Source organism: Engystomops pustulosus, chromosome 4, assembly GCF_040894005.1.
Source record: "Engystomops pustulosus chromosome 4, aEngPut4.maternal, whole genome shotgun sequence".
NCBI lineage: Eukaryota > Metazoa > Chordata > Amphibia > Anura > Leptodactylidae > Engystomops > Engystomops pustulosus.
This window is the reverse complement of record NC_092414.1, coordinates 205,948,931-205,965,097: the sequence shown is the minus strand read 5'-3', so window position 1 is coordinate 205,965,097 and position 16,167 is coordinate 205,948,931. Positions and strand designations below refer to the sequence as shown.

Below are 16,167 nucleotides of genomic sequence, written 5' to 3'. Positions count from 1 at the left end.
GTATTCAGCCCCCGGTGATGAGTATTCGGCCCCCGGTGATGAGTATTCAGCCCCCAGAGATAAGCATTCAGCCCCCGGTGATAAGTATTCAGCCCCCGGTGATAAGCATTCGGCCCCCGGTGATAAGCATTCGGCCCCCGGTGATAAGTATTCGACCCCCGGTGATAAGTATTCGGCCCCCGGTGATGAGTATTCAGCCCCCAGAGATAAGTATTCGGCCCCCAGTGATAAGCATTCAGCCCCCGGTGATAAGTATTCGCCCCCCGGTGATAAGTATTCGGCCCCCGGTGATAAGTATTCAGCCCCCGGTGATAGGTATTCAGCCCCCGGTGATAAGTATTCGCCCCCCGGTGATAAGTATTCAGCCCCCGGTGATAAGTATTCAGCCCCCGGTGATAAGTATTCGCCCCCCGGTGATAAGTATTCGGCCCCCGGTGATAAGCATTCGGCCCCCGGTGATAAGCATTCGGCCCCCGGTGATAAGTATTCAGCCCCTAGTGATAAGTATTTGGTCCCCGGTGATGAGTAGTCAGCCCCTGGTGATAAGTATTCGGCCCCCGGTGATAAGTATTCAGCCCCCGGTGATAAGTGTTCAGCCTCCGGTGATAAGTGTTCAGCCTCCGGTGATGAGTATTCGGCCCCCGGTGATAAGTATTCAGCCCCTAGTGATAAGTATTCAGCCCCCGGTGATGAGTATTCAGCCCCCGGTGATAAGTATTCGGCCCAGCTTTGGAGCTGGTGCAGCCAGGAGACTTCTTGGGAAGATGCTACAAGTTTCTTACTCCTGGATTTGGGGATCCTCTGCCTCTTCCTTGCAGATCCTCTCCAGTTCCCTCAGGTTGGATGGTGAACGTTGGTGGAGGACATTTTCAGGTCTCTCCATTGGGTTTAGGTCCGGACTCTGGCTGGGCCGGTCAGGAATGGTCACAGAGATGTTCTGAAGCCTCTGCTGTGGTATTTTAGCTGTGGGCTTAGGGTCACTGTCTTGTTGGAAGGTTCAGCCCAGTCTGAGGTGATGAGCAGTGACTGGTTTTCTCCACCGCTTAGAATTAACACCAAAAAGTTCAATCTTGGTCTCATCAGACGAGAGAATCTTATTTTTCATGGTCTGAGAGTCCTTTATGTGTTTTGCACTGTATGCAGCTTTCTTATGTCTTGCACTAAGGCTTCCGTCGGCAGCCATAAAACCCCAGCTGCTGGAGGCTGCAGTGATACGTGACTCCCATCTCCTTCCTGCTTCTCTGAAGCTCAGCCACAGGGATCTTGGGGTTCTTCTTTACCTCTCTCACCAAGGCTCTTCTCTCATGATTGCTTAGTTTGGCTGGACGACCAGGTTGAAGAAAAGTTGTACTTGTCCCAAATTTCTTCCATTTAAGGATTATGGAGTCCACTGTTCTCTTTGGAACCTTGAGTGTTGCAGAACTTTCTTTCGTCTCTGAGCTCTCTGGGCAGTTCCTTAGACCTCATGATTCTCATGTGCTCTGACATGCACTGTGAGCTGTGAGGTCTTATGTAGACAGGTATGTGCCTTTCCTAATCAAGTCACATCAGTTTAATTAAACACAACTAGACCCTTATGAAGGAGTAGAACCATCTCAAGGAGGATCCCATTAAGGAAACAATTCACATTCTACTTTTACCTGCAGGTTATAATAAGCCCCTTAGCCTTACCTTGGTCAGGATCTCCCGACTGATTTCATGGTTGTTTTCATCTGAGAAGATGGCCGATAACTTGTGGAAGATGTTGAGATTGTCTCTGCGGAGGGAGGGGAGCGAGTTAAAGGGATTCCACCTTGAAGGAATCCTCTCAGTCATATGTATAATGCTTTTAGTGTTATTTTCCCATAACATGACTCCACCGCCTGCTCTGGAAGATCAGAACTCGCTGGAGTTCCGCTTTAAATCAATCGTTATGTTATTGTTAAAGGACACCTGTCATCAGGTTTCTGCCGTTTGTTCTGTCACCTCTACCTGTTGGAGCAGCTCACAAGGATCCCATCCCAGCCTTTATCTAGTTATTTCATACATTATTCATTGTAAAATCATCTATTTTTTATCATGTAAATGAGGCTGGTCACATGGTCAGAGGCAGTGATGTCACCCCTGTTACCCCTCCCCTCTCCTCCCCCTGCTCATGTCTGTGTGTAATGTATAGTAAAGCATTGCTAGTGTGTGTGCTGCATCTGCTGACATGCTGCATCCTCCTAATATACATGTGAGAGACACAGACATCAGCTACACATGAATCTGACATGTTCTGCTGTAACATGGCTGCCTGGAGCTGCTGTATCTCTCCTAAACACACACACATGCACACACAGGCTGCAGGGGGCGTGGCCACCAGCACCAGGAAGCACATCATTATACAGCCTCACATCATTATACAGGCTGTCAGTCAAGCACTGGGGGTGTGGCTGTGCCTCCCACTCATGAATAGAGTGGACAGCTTGAATATGCTAATGCTTCATTGGACATTTCACAGGTCATTTGCATACAGCTTTAGGACCTCATTGCTTAGGTTTACAGGCATGTAGAGGGACAATGAAGGGATAGAGGCAATGCTCTCTAATGGCAGTTTATGAAAATATATTTAGTTTAGGGGGTTCTCTTTAATAATATTGGGAAGTTAATATCCATAAAATCATCCATAAATATCCATAATATCAGTAGTTGCACACTCAGCTATTGCATGTATTAGTAGCAATGTCATGATAGTTACCTGCTCACGGCCGCCCATGTTCTCTTTAACCTGTAGATTGAATTTGACTGAAGGGCCGACAATATGGCTCTGAGTGATGAGAAGTTACGTAGAAACCTACAGTACTGAAAATGAAAAAACCTATATCAATCCTAGTGCAAACTAGGCAGGGTGTGGCAGATGATTAAATACTGGCAAAGGGTCTTCATTAATCTAGCGCCCTCTGCACTGCTTGTGAGGTGTGCCCCATATATTTTTATAAGTGCACTTTTAACATAAAACGTGCAACACAATTATGTCAAGTCGCTGTATTAAATGTGTCGCAAACTAAAACTAGGCAGTAACGCGCCCCTTTAGGTGCACATTTTTCTGTCTTGTGGGACTCAGGGAAGCCGTGACACAAAATTGGCCCAATCACATCTTAAATACATTTGAAAGCTCCAAAGACGTTCTTTTCAGTACAAGGTCTCCTGTGGTGGGAGAAGCATGCTCCATGGCACATAGCTCCTCCTTCCTGTGGTGGGAGAAGCAGGCTCCGTAGCACATAGCTCCTCCTTCCTGTGGTGGGAGAAGCCGACTCTATGGGCATTGCTCCTCCTTCCTGTGATTGGAGGAGCAGACTCTATGGCACATAGCTCCTCCTCCCTGTGATTGGAGGAGCAGACTATGGCACATAGCTCCTCCTCCCTGTGATTGGAGGAGCAGACTATGGTACATAGCTCCTCCCCCCTGTGATTGGAGGAGCAGACTATGGCACAAAACTCCCCCTCCCTGTGATTGGAGGAGCAGACTATGGTACATAGCTCCTCCTCCCTTTGATTGGAGGAGCAGGCTATGGCACATAGCTCCTCTTCCCTGTGATTGGAGGAGCAGGCTATGGCACATAGCTCCTCCTCCCTGTGATTGGAGGAGCAGGCTATGGCACATAGCTCCTCCTTCTTGTGGTGAGAGGAGCAGACTCTATGGCACATAGCTCCTCCTTCCTGTCTGTGTCACCCTCTAGACTCCAGCTCCCCCTTATGCATAGGCCTCACCTGTGCGATAGAGATCCACTTCTCCAGCACTTTTGCTCTCATCTGTGGCTTCATTTGGATGTCACTGAGGACGGAGGCGGTCACACAGGCTGTTACCGCATTAAACTGGGCAACTGTAGCTCGGACGCTTGGCGCAACATGTCTGTGCTCCTTCTTGTCACGCTGGGACCAAATACTCCCAAGACAGTGACAGGACTGCAACTTCTGGAACAGATCCTGGAGCAGGACAAAAAGATATGATATTAATCATTGTGTGTCCATATCATAGTCATAGTCGCACTGAATGTACTTACCACATCTATCAGTGTGAGCTGTTCCGCCACATCCTGGGGTGGGTATGATAATAGACATGTAGTATTTCCGGATGTATCACAGTCGCCCTCTGATGGTCGGGTAATAGATGTCCAATCTGATAGAGAAGAAAAAGGTAAGTACAATGGAAGAGCTTCAGAGACAGGAATTCTAGATGGAATTATTTTCATTTCACCTTTTGGTGAAGAATCTTGATCCGTCTCGTCTTCTAGGCTCCTTACGAGGCGAAGGAGCTGGCTGGGGTTCTCACGGCTGTCTTGGCTTAAGTAGGAGGAGATGATCTGCAAACACTGAGGAGAATCTCGGAAGTCTTGAGGGTGTCTTTCCAACCAGGTCTGGAGGACACCACGTACCACCCTGGGATAAAGATAATAAACTGTTATTTTTATGGGGGTTTTTTTGTTTTGTCCAACATAAGAGAACCTTTAGCTTAAAATAAGAACATGTAGGTGCCTCTTCTTTTGTAAATTGAAGATGGCCAAATAATAGAGTGGACGTTTATACAACCCACTCTTATGGACAACGATGAGCGTATTTGGTCAATGGCGTGGCTAGCTCTTACCGTGGATACGTACCCACCGTATTGGCCATCATAATCTCTTAGATATAGGGATATAGGGTCTTGTCCCCAACTCATTTCTATGGCCAATTATAAAGTGGACATCTTTAGATCCTGGGGGGTCTCTACTGCTGACTAATTTGATGGCCATTTCATGATTCAATACAATCAAGAAGAAAATCATTGATTTGGTTGGCTCAAAGTGACCATTGAATACGCTTATATATGGGGTTTTTCGAACCCCACTGAACTGCCTGTTAGCTTCCACAATCGTGTTCTGCCTGAAGGCGTAATGCCTGAAGGCCCTCTTCAAAATGGTAAAAGGCAATGATCGTTATAATATTAAAAGCCAATTTAAGTCTATACTTTACAGATGAACCCTTTAAAGTAGGAAAAATTGCCTAAACCTAGTGTGGTAGATATATACATGATTTATGTGCCACTCACCTCTGCACACATGGAGTGTCTGGAATGGGACTCCCGGGTGTTGCAGGCTCCTTATCCCCTGGTTTCTCAAGACGCCTGAAGAAAAATTTGAGAACTTTTTAGATTTCAAGTTCCATTCTTGGATATGTGGACACTGAGCTATAAGACCAAGAGAATTTTGATACATCATGATTATATTTAGGAGGCTGGTCCACCACCTGATGACCCTCTAGTAGCCCCTGCCTCTAAAAGAGTAGAGAACCTCAGTAGAAGACAACCCCATTTAGAGCTGACCACTATATCTTAAATCAAAATCTTGGCTGTCTGGTTGACTTATATTAATGAAAGCTAATTTGCATACTTTTTCCCATGGTGCCTTGCCTGAATGTGTATTTCAGGTGCCCCCTTAAAAAAACTATTAGACCTTATTGATGTTCTGACAAAGGAACCCCACTTCAACAACAATATGGTGGAAGATATGAAGAAGGTGTAAATCAGTGGCCTAGCCGGGGCTTGTTCTTCTCTTGCTCTTCCTTATTCAGTAATAGTTGCCATGGTTATCTTCATACAATGCTGTCTTGGTGTCACTTAAACATTTAATGAACCTACCCGATGACAGAGAAGTAAGTAGACGAAACCAGTATATAGAGAGGGTGTAGGAAAGAGAAGAGCATCTTAGGTAAGAAAAGACGAATGAAGAAAATTTGCCCCAAAAAATAGTCTTTTTTGTCCCCACCTGTCTAGTAGCAGCTCCAGGACCTTTTCAGGTGAGGTAAAGGCACGGTAGGTGCTCAAGAATGTGGGCACATACCCAGGATCACTTCCCTGATACTCGACCAGGAGGTTCTCCACCAGCTTCTCCAATGTCCCAGCACGAAGGCTACGGACCTTACACGTCTTATAATGGACATAACCTGGAGATGATGCGACAGTCTAAAGGCAATGGGAGCAGGTTAAAAAAAAAGTAGGAGATGAGCCAGGAGGTCGAGGAGAAGAAGAAGATAAAAGAGATGTAAAAAGAGAAGACTTATGGTGTCTCTTCATCAATGCTTGTGAATGAACTTGAAGCCTTTGACCAGCAGTGGTGGGATGTCATGCACCTCTGAAATTAAAGGGCCCTTTTATGTCAAGTTTGAATGGGAAGAGGGTGGTCAAAACTTAATTGAAAAAGTGATCACCTGATCGACTTTCCTCTACCCATAGTTCCCGAACAATTAAAAATGGAGTTGGCCAATCTCACTTCTAAGCAATGTCTGCTCTTCAAAATACGTGAATACTGTCCATTACATGAATTTTAATATTCTTGGAGGTGTCTAATCAGACCACTTGTCAACCTGTACATGTGAGGTTTCAAGGGGTTGATTTTGGATGAACAGGGTATAAGCCAACAACTATTGAGGAAGTGGACAATGTCACGACTGATAATCAGCATGTTACATCTACACACTCAGAAACAGCACCACACCAGTCCATGGTAGTTTCTGGTATTGCAACCTCTATTGTCTTCACACTGCTATTCTGCCCAGGGCCGCATCTGGTAAAAATATTGCCTCAGTCGGCAAGTGTCTGAGCACTGAGGGGGGCGACAAGCAGGGGAATCACAGTTCACCTAACTGCGTCCTTGTAACTGCTGCTGTCAGATCCCGGGCAGTGTTGCCGATAGTACATGCCTGCTCACACAAATGCTGCCCACAAAAGGAAGCACAGCAGTGTGACCACAGGACACCTCAGTGCACTTGGAAGAGTTACATTACATTTTCACTTTCCTGCTTTTATTATGGCGTGCAAAATATCAATTGTATGTGGTGCCCTATTAAAAACTACCCAGATATTACCGTTAATTGCTAACTCTGTAAGAAATCTGGGCCATGCCAGTAAGACTCGCCCAGACCTGGCACGCTGGACATAACAGCTGGGTCCCATGTGTGTCCGCCATCAATTACAGGATGTGTCAGATGTAGGGACAGGAGAAGCCCTCACACCTGGGAGGATGACATCACATTACATCCGTCTATGTGCGATGTGTGAAAGGGAAACAGTCAGCAAGATTAAAAAAAGTGGAAAAAAAAAGTGTGTGGCCGGATCAAAATCAAGTAAAAGTAGGATATACTGTACATTTTAGAAAAGGTACAAATAGGACATAAATACATTTTAAAGGGGGACAGTGCAAATATACACAAATTTTAAAAGGGATGCATACAAAATATTCATGACTTATAAATGGGTGTACTCTAAAACTCTGACCATAAAGGGGTTCATGAAGAATATGAATAAATCAATGGGTGCACAATTATTATGTTGCACACAGCATGTACATGAAAATTAAAGGGATACAGAAAGATTTAAAGGGACGATTTATGATACTAAACTAGGTCCATGGTGGTAGTGTCTCAATTCGACAGGTTCACTTTAATACAGAAAGTTGTAGTATGAGATATACGTGAGATGTGATCCTACCAGGAGGTCTCCGGAGGGGCTCTCTGTCCTCACTCTCCTCAGGGTCACTCCGTAGACGGCTCCATCTTCCACCTCCTCCCCCCACTCCTGCAGAGCGTTCTGAGAAGAGAACAAGTTCAGGGTTAATATCCCGGCCCCAGGCTCTGTGACAGATACTTCATCCCTCATTTGGGTTATAGTGAGGGCCCGACTCTGGTGCCAGTGATGAAACAGTTAATTCGTCTCATCTTTCCAAATCTAAAGTCACTTGTCCGGTTTGTCCAGGTCCCCCTCCTCCTCCTCCTCCTTTATCCTTTGGCCGCCCTATTAACTCAGCAGGCCCAGATACAAAAACCAAATTATATATTAGACAGACGAGGGCCATTCCAGGACTCGGCGAGGCAGTCTTGCCCCATAACCTCCTCCACGCCCCAAATTCTGCCACACCTGTCTATAGTGACACTCTCCACTGAACACTAGTACAGTATTGGGGTCCCTGTTCCTACAACATAATTAAGGGGACCCTTTATCTATTTTGAAAAATGAGAGTTTGTTCCTCCAAAAAGACCTGACACATCCTTGTGATCTATGGATGACCTAAAGAATTTAATAGGAATAGTGTAATGCTTCATATCTCCTGCGGAGGAGCTGCAGGTAGAATGAGCAGTTACTTCCAGGTTCCCATACAGACTACAGCTAAATTTTGGACTTTCTCTTACCATTTATTGTCCCATCTGGAATTTAAAGGCAATTCATATAAGCAGGTGGGTGGGATTACATGCCTCCTACATCACTAACTACTCAAATCTACAAAATTCTGGGAGCTGACTGCATATAGTAATCACTGTGGTCACATATAGATGGTGTGTTCAGTAAAATCTAGAGTAAAAAGGACTCTTTCACAATGAAACTTTAGCTCAAGAGTCCAGTGGGTGGTTCTACGTCGGGATTGACAGTCCTTTTCGTAGATAGACAGTCCTTTCTGAGAATAGGACCGCCCAGTGGACTCTTAAAGGGATTTTCACACAAAGGCAAGTTAGGTTCTATCCACAGAATAGGGCCTAACTTGCTGATCAGTGGGGGTCTCAGTGCTGAGACCCCCACAGATCGCGAAAACGAGGGGTCCGACCGAACCCTCGCCGCTCCTCAGACTAATGGAACAGACGGCCGCGCATGACCGTTCTGCTCCATTAATCTCTATGGAGCTGATGGATATCGCCGAGCTCCATTAGTCTGAGGAGCAGCTAGGGGTCGGTGGATAGGGCCTAACTTGCCTTCGTGGAAAACCCCTTTAATCCTGGAATGACAGAGGTTCAGGGGTTGTCTCCGTTTTTAAAGGACATCTACCACCAGGATAAAGGATTGTAAACCAAGTACTCTAACATGCTGATGTGTGCCCCCTCTTGCCTGATCTATTCTTCTTTTATCTCCTTATTCCCTTGTTTTCACAAAAAAAAGTTTTAAAATCTATGTAAATGAGCCTGAGGAGCTCCGGGCTCAAATAACCGTAATGGAACCCAGAGCCCCTCAAGCTCATTTGCATAACCTTTAAAGCCTTTTTTTTTTAAAAAACAAGAAGATAAGAAGCTAAAAGTAGAGCAGATCCTGTCCGAGGGGGCACAAACCAGCATGTAAGTGTACTTGGTTTACAATCCTATATCCTGGTGGCAAATGTCCTTTAAACAACCCCTTTAAGAAAATAACTATAATATTATAAGTATACTAAAAGCATATATATTACTGCTATAAATCGGCACCATAACATTCTACCTTCAGAGAGGACTGACTTTTCAATGTAAATCTTTCCCTTTAAATAGAGTCACCTGACCTTATAACTAGTTAAAAGCTGCATTCACAGTTCTGCCGGTGGTTATTGGAAACAGTCAGCAAGTTTGCTGCCAGATACACTGCTCACAGCTTATACATCAGAGGGAGTTTGTTTTTCTAGATCAGATTACAGTATGGTGCCCGAATGTAAAGCAATGATTTCAGCTCTGAAGCTTCGTCAGTGGTTCATTCAGCATCTTCACAAGACATGAGGATGATGGGAGGATCACACAGAATGACATTGTGGGGTGTGCAGAAGTAGTAGTCAGGGGCCCAAAGGCTCCATGAAGAGGTATTAAGTATTATAAATGTCACATGGCAGTGGGGGGCCCTGTTAGAGATTAAGCGTTGGGGCCCAGGAGCTTCAAGTTACATCTCATCTGGTGGTAGAAGCTTAATGGAAGCCAGAACGTCATGCGTCTGCAAGTTTAACCCTATGTTAGTGCCTCACCCGAATTTACCAATAACTTCCCAATACTATGAAAATAAAATGTTGCAAGAGAATGCAGATAGTATGGAGGTGGTAGTATTTTGCAGACCCAAGTGCAGGGGCGTAACTTGAGGGGGTGCAGAGGTTGCAATGGCACCCGGTCCCAAGAGGTTTAGGGGCCCCTTATGGTGTCACTTTCCCATATGAGAAGACTATTACTATAAACCATACATTATAGTCGGGGGCCCTGGCACAGACTTTGCACTGGGGCCCATCAGCTTCTAGTTACACCACTGCCCAAGAGGATTCCCTCTCTTCCGACAAGTCACTAGTGAAGGTAACAACACCATTCTTTCCTTCATGACGAGGCAAAAGGTCCTTCAGTCCCAAATGGGATGTGGTGGTCTCATTGGTTTCGCAAAGTGCTCCCTAGTTTTAAGCCCCAACTGGAGCAACGTAGAAAAATTCTCCAATGTTTCCCCAATTCATTCATAGAGCATCAACTTTACCCAATATTATCCAAAAATGGACTTGGCGGCCATTATGGCCAATTTTTGTATTGACAAGAGGGAACGATATGATAGGACAATTTGTATCTCCTTTCTGATTGGCTAATTACAGGGCTTATCTGACCTTGGGTCAATGACCACCTTTAGAGTGCTAGCTCTGAGGGACTCTATTTACACACAATAGTAACGTAACAAAACATGAGAGTGTACCATAGTAATCTCTTTGCCCATGGCACGAGCGGGTTTGGTCCCTGGAGGTTGCTCTTCGTCCGACATTTCGGTTCTCAATTCCGCCTTTTGGACACCACGTCACAAAAAGACAATCAACGTATAGAAATATGGTGTCATCAGATCTGGTGGTGCCATGTCGGTAGTCCAGGCAAGAAGTGAAGGATGTAGATCAGAAGAGACCACCAGAGATGACAAGTCACAAGCGAGACTGCCCCAACTAGATAGTAAATCCAAAAGTGAATCCCATGGGAATTATGAGTTAATCCCACGCAACGTTAGAGTCTTGCCCAAAATGTCACCACCCATTAAACCCAACTATTTGGAGAAGAAGATGCCTAGGAAAAGACACAACGGATCCTTCTTATGTTTATAGATCCCATGATCTTCATAATCCCACCGCTGATCCTTGTCTATATGTTGGGGCTTGTGTCACCTTTCGTGCTTTGTTGTTGCTCCATAACTTTTGAGTGACTTGCTTTTTATCTTCTCCTCCGACACTTGACTTTTCAGTCTTGACAGCTCTTACTCGTCTTCTAATTTTTCCCTCAGTCATTTAGACAGAACCTTGTCCATTCCTCCAGCAGAAACTTTCCGTAGATCCTTTCCCTTGCCGGCTGTCCTTGACGTCCCCTCTCTCCTTCGCTGTGGTCAGCCTTGTTGTGGAAAGTTTCTTTCTTTTGAAATCCACAGACTGATATCATCAAGGGATTAAATCCCAACCCTTTAGAAAAAGAGGGAAGGGAGGAGAGAGGGGAGGAGAGACCTGGGAAGTCGGAAGGAGGGAGTAGGACAGAACATAGGGGTAGTAGATAAGGAAAAAGAGGAGAAGAGAGATCATGGACAACGTAGGGGGATCGTGAGAGAGAAGCTGGAAGTGGAGAGGAGGACAAAAGATTATTATAGGAGTAGGATAGAGGAGATTTACACAAGGAAGGAGGAGAGGAGGACTCTGCTGCGCTCCTATCACAAAGTTCACTGCAAGGTTACAGAGTTCTTGCAGAATAGTTAACTCTGATGGCTGAGGAGCCTTCAAATGGGGGAGGGTGCAGAGAGGTGCTCATAATAGGAATAAGCTGTTTCATGTATACACATCACATATGTGTGCTTCCACATATGTACACACAACATGCCTTGAGGTAGCATTCAATAGTCCGGAATATCTCTATATGGATACGTAAGTTGTGTCTGGACATACTACAAAGCTCATTGTTTTGGAGTATTTGGTATATTTTTCTTTCTTTGGCTTTACGGGACCTCATTTACATAGTGGATGTCAAAAGAAGGTCCATGGTGGGCACATGGGAACAGTATACAATACACAAAAATAATGTTGTATACTGTAAAAAAAAAATTCGATTTGCCAGGGAATTCGGTTGGAGATATCCAATGAGGAATATCCCCATCCTATATCTTTGTGAGAAGCCAAAAACAACATGTGAACATGGCTAAACTTACATTGGTCAGCCAAACGCCAGTGCTTGAATTGGGTACCACATGCCCATCATGATCAAAATGTTCACACCTTCCAACTTCACCAATATGTTTATTGTACCCTCAATAGCTTTCAATCGATCCAAAATGAGCACCAATTTACAGCGTGTGACATCAAATGTAGACATCTTCCTGACAGTCTTTAGCTAATGGACCTTCACCACCACCGAACCAAAACCTCCCCACATTACCAACCCTCCCAAAAAATTTAAAAAACCCATTAATGATACAAGTCACTGCTTCATGCCGGCTGTTACAGTGATTGATGACGTCTCTGAAGTCTCTATTTTAGGTATAAACACAAATCTCATCTTGGTTGTTGCCAAAACACAGAAATTCAAAGTAAAACCAAAGTCACACGGCGAGAAAACAAATTGTACACATCAGATAGACCAGGCGGGAACTGTAGCCTCATATCAATGATGGCGGGTAGTCTATAGAAGTGTATACCGTACACCACTTATAGGAGTACTCACACTCAAGTACACAATGGAGAGAAACTTGATACTCACCTTGTATCTCAAATCTTCATCATCATTTGTTAGACAACGATACGCTTGTAAAACAATCCCCCAACTCATGTCAAGGTCCAGAGACAGACTGCTGCGGGAGCCGGGATCTCCAAACATTTTGGTCTTCTAAAAATAAAAGAGAAAGACTCTGTTAGAAACTAGAGAGTCTCGGAGTACTCCAGAACTTACAATCTCTGACAGTAGCTTCATTCCTCTCATGATGGAGCAGGAAACCCAATTGGCATCATCAATGAGAACATTTGCCCCAAACCTTTGGTGAGGTCTATCCTGTACAGTCCATAATCTCATTCAGGTGCCTACAAGTTCTCTTTATGGACCGGTGTCCATATAAATGACTACTCCACCATTTTTCTTTAATCAATGACCTCTGTATCTCATTTTGTCATCTCTCGTTACACAAAAAATAAACTTGTTATTACGACGCTAAAAATGCTTCTAAGAGTTTCATCATTTCATTAATATCCGCCTTGTGGGTGCTCATGGTCGTGCTGCTTTCCAATAACTTGGTTCTTACTACGATTTCATTCTGTGCGGTTCTTCTAAATTTGGTCTAGGATTTGGTCTAGGATCTACTTGTTTCTTCACCTTCCAAGCAGTCAAGGTTTTTGTCATCGTATTCATGTCCATAAATCCAACCAATACCAAAACTCCAGAAACAACTCCTGCTGGATGGATGTCTTTTCCTTACCGAGGAGACTCTAGTTTTCCATATCTTCATATTGTAAGGTCTGTAGACTCTTCCTAGGACTTCAGCCTTTGTGGTTCTTCTAGATTTGGACTAGGATTCTCTTGTTTCTTCACCTTCCAAGCAGTCAAGGTTTTTTGTCATCATATTCATGTCCATAAATCCAACCAATACCAAAACTCCAGAGACAATTCTTGCTGGATAGATGTCTTCTCCTTACCGAGGAGACTTTGGTTTTCCATATCTTCATATCGCTGGTCTGTAGGTTCTTACTATGATTTCAGCCTATTAGGTTCTTCTAGATTTGGTATAGGATCCTCTTGTTTCTTCACCTTCCAAGCAGTCAACGTTTTTCATAGTGTTTATGTCCAGAAATCACGACCAGTACCAAAACACCTGAAGCAACTGTTGGTGGATAGATGTCTTCTTCTTACCGAGGAGGTTTGCCATCTATTTATTTATAGGTAATATTTTTCCTCTTTACATATAAACATACCCTATTTTCCAAGGGGCATTACCTGGTCTACAAGACTTCCTAAACCAATGACAGTCTCCAGAATGTGAAATCTTACCCAACCAGGACCTTAAAAAAACGTTAGCTAATATCTAAGGTAGGTTGAATCTGCAGGTGCATTCACATTATCTTCTAGAAGGGATCATCTTTGGTTCCATATCAAATCACTAATGGGATCAAATTTGGCCAAAATTTTTACCATTTCTATGGTGCAAATTTTATTGCCTTTCAAAAGTATGGGATTTATATTACTTGGCACCATAAAATGAAACCTATAAGGGAATATAATAAAAACTTTCAAAATGGGCTTCTGCGGCTCATTATATGGAGTGTTTACTCCCTTTACTTCCGAGACGGAAGTGTTTCCTGCCTTGTATGAAGGTTTAGTGCAGGACTCATTATAGGAATGCTTGATCCTGGGCCATTTCCTTTGCACAATTCTGTCATATGTACATAGGGAACATATTAAAAAGCCATAAACCTGGGGGACGCGTCCTTTTACTCATACACAAAACAACCACCGGAGGAGACACCGTGCATCCCCATTATATGGGACAAAGATTATAGTATAATGACCAGGACACATCACGTAATACGAGCCATACCCATAACAAGACAGGGCTCAGTAAAGTACTGCGCCCCCAGTGGTTATTACTCCACATAGCGCCACTCCCTAAAGTGTGATGTGGTAAGTGATCGACAACCCAAATCTATACATTACAAATTGTGATAGTCGTATTCCATAATAGATTCATAAATGTCTGAATTTTGGGCAATTTATGAGGAAGAAGCACTGGGGTTCCCTAGGGAGTATTTAAGGTCACAGAAAATGGCTGCTGATACAGATAGGGACCAGACACACGTAAGGTATTAACAATACATACCCTATATAATATAATACATAAGACAATATACAATACCCCACTACATACACACATACACTTTCCTCACCTTATCGTCTCACCTCCCAACATCACCCGCCAGAATTAGAAAAGTGTGCAAGGAAAATACTTCACCTCCAAGACATGGGGTGAATTTGGCAATGTGTCCCCCTCGCTTACGCCCCGCAGAGACGCAGCTGTGTGCGCCGCTGTATGGAAGGAAGCGTAGATGATGTCCCTGTTACCTTTGATCCCTGTTTTTCACTTGTCTGACTTTTCTCTCTCCCTTCCTCCCTCTATCCTACTACGCTGGAAGCCTTCCTCTGACATCCTGCTCTCCCCCTTGTCTGAATTTTGCAGACTCAGGAGCGGGTGGTGGGGTGGAATGTCACTTCCTCTGACCCCTCTCCTGATTTTTCCCAGACCACAAAACAATGGCAGATTTCTGTTGTTTTCAATAGCTCATAGATTACTAGAAACTCTGCCGCAAGTCTCACTGTGCAGATAGGAGGCTACAAACTAAGGAGATTATTAACCTCTCAATCACAGTATAATGTAATCCATCTAACATACTGAAATAGAATGAAATAGGGGTAATAAGAGGATCAGGAGCCGGGTTACTGTAATAAGATGTTACAGGGGTAATAAGAGGATCGGGAGCCGGGTTACTGTAATAAGATGTTACAGGGGTAATAAGAGGATCGGGAGCCGGGTTACTGTAATAAGATGTTACAGGGTAATAAGAGGATCGGGAGCCGGGTTACTGTAATAAGATGTTACAGGGGTAATAAGAGGATCAGGAGCCGGGTTACTGTAATAAGATGTTACAGGGGTAATAAGAGGATCAGGAGCCGGGTTACTGTAATAAGATGTTACAGGGGTAATAAGAGGATCAGGAGCCGGGTTACTGTAATAAGATGTTACAGGGGTAATAAGAGGATCAGGAGCCGGGTTACTGTAATAAGATGTTACAGGGTAATAAGAGGATCAGGAGCCGGGATACTGTAATAAGATGTTACAGGGGTAATAAGAGGATGAGGAGCCGGGTTACTGTAATAAGATGTTACAGGGGTAATAAGAGGATCAGGAGCCGGGTTACTGTAATAAGATTTTACAGAGGTAATAAGAGGATCAGGAGCCGGGTTACTGTAATAAGATGTTACAGGGTAATAAGAGGATCAGGAGCCGGGTTACTGTAATAAGATGTTACAGGGGTAATAAGAGGATCAGGAGCCGGGTTACTGTAATAAGATGTTACAGGGTTATAAGAGGATCAGGAGCCGGGTTACTGTAATTAGATGTTACAGGGGTAATAAGAGGATCAGGATCCGGGATACTGTAATAAGATGTTACAGGGTAATAAGAGGATCAGGAGCCGGGTTACTGTAATAAGATGTTACAGGGGTAACAAGAGGATCAGGAGCCGGGTTACTGTAATAAGATGTTACAAGGGTAATAAGAGGATCAGGAGCCGGGTTACTGTAATAAGATGTTACAGGGGTAATAAGAGGATCAGGAGCCGGGTTACTGCAATAAGATGTTACAGGGTAATAAGAGGATCAGGAGCCGGGTTACTGTAATTAGATGTTACAGGGGTAATA

The 16,167-nt window shown here is 44.1% G+C and overlaps 1 protein-coding gene across 6 annotated transcripts in view; it reads right to left on the bottom strand.

Annotated features, from left to right (window-relative positions):
• The window catches only part of RGL3 (ral guanine nucleotide dissociation stimulator like 3), a 30,420-nt gene that overhangs the window by 10,405 nt on the left and 3,848 nt on the right, over positions 1 to 16,167 (bottom strand). For 2 of the 6 annotated variants that reach the window (XM_072149622.1, XM_072149623.1), the window contains exons 2-10: positions 12,466 to 12,591; positions 7,487 to 7,585; positions 5,766 to 5,962; positions 5,051 to 5,125; positions 4,220 to 4,401; positions 4,026 to 4,141; positions 3,733 to 3,948; positions 2,720 to 2,823; positions 1,672 to 1,756 (exon numbers count right to left, since the gene is read on the bottom strand). In XM_072149622.1, the coding sequence (XP_072005723.1) occupies positions 1,672 to 1,756; positions 2,720 to 2,823; positions 3,733 to 3,948; positions 4,026 to 4,141; positions 4,220 to 4,401; positions 5,051 to 5,125; positions 5,766 to 5,962; positions 7,487 to 7,585; positions 12,466 to 12,591 (1,200 nt within the window). Of the gene's footprint in view, positions 1 to 1,671; positions 1,757 to 2,719; positions 2,824 to 3,732; positions 3,949 to 4,025; positions 4,142 to 4,219; positions 4,402 to 5,050; positions 5,126 to 5,765; positions 5,963 to 7,486; positions 7,586 to 10,441; positions 11,395 to 12,465; positions 12,592 to 14,636; positions 14,915 to 16,167 lie in introns of those variants that run through there. The other 4 variants (XM_072149626.1, XM_072149624.1, XM_072149625.1 and 1 more) reach the window with 4 other exon arrangements.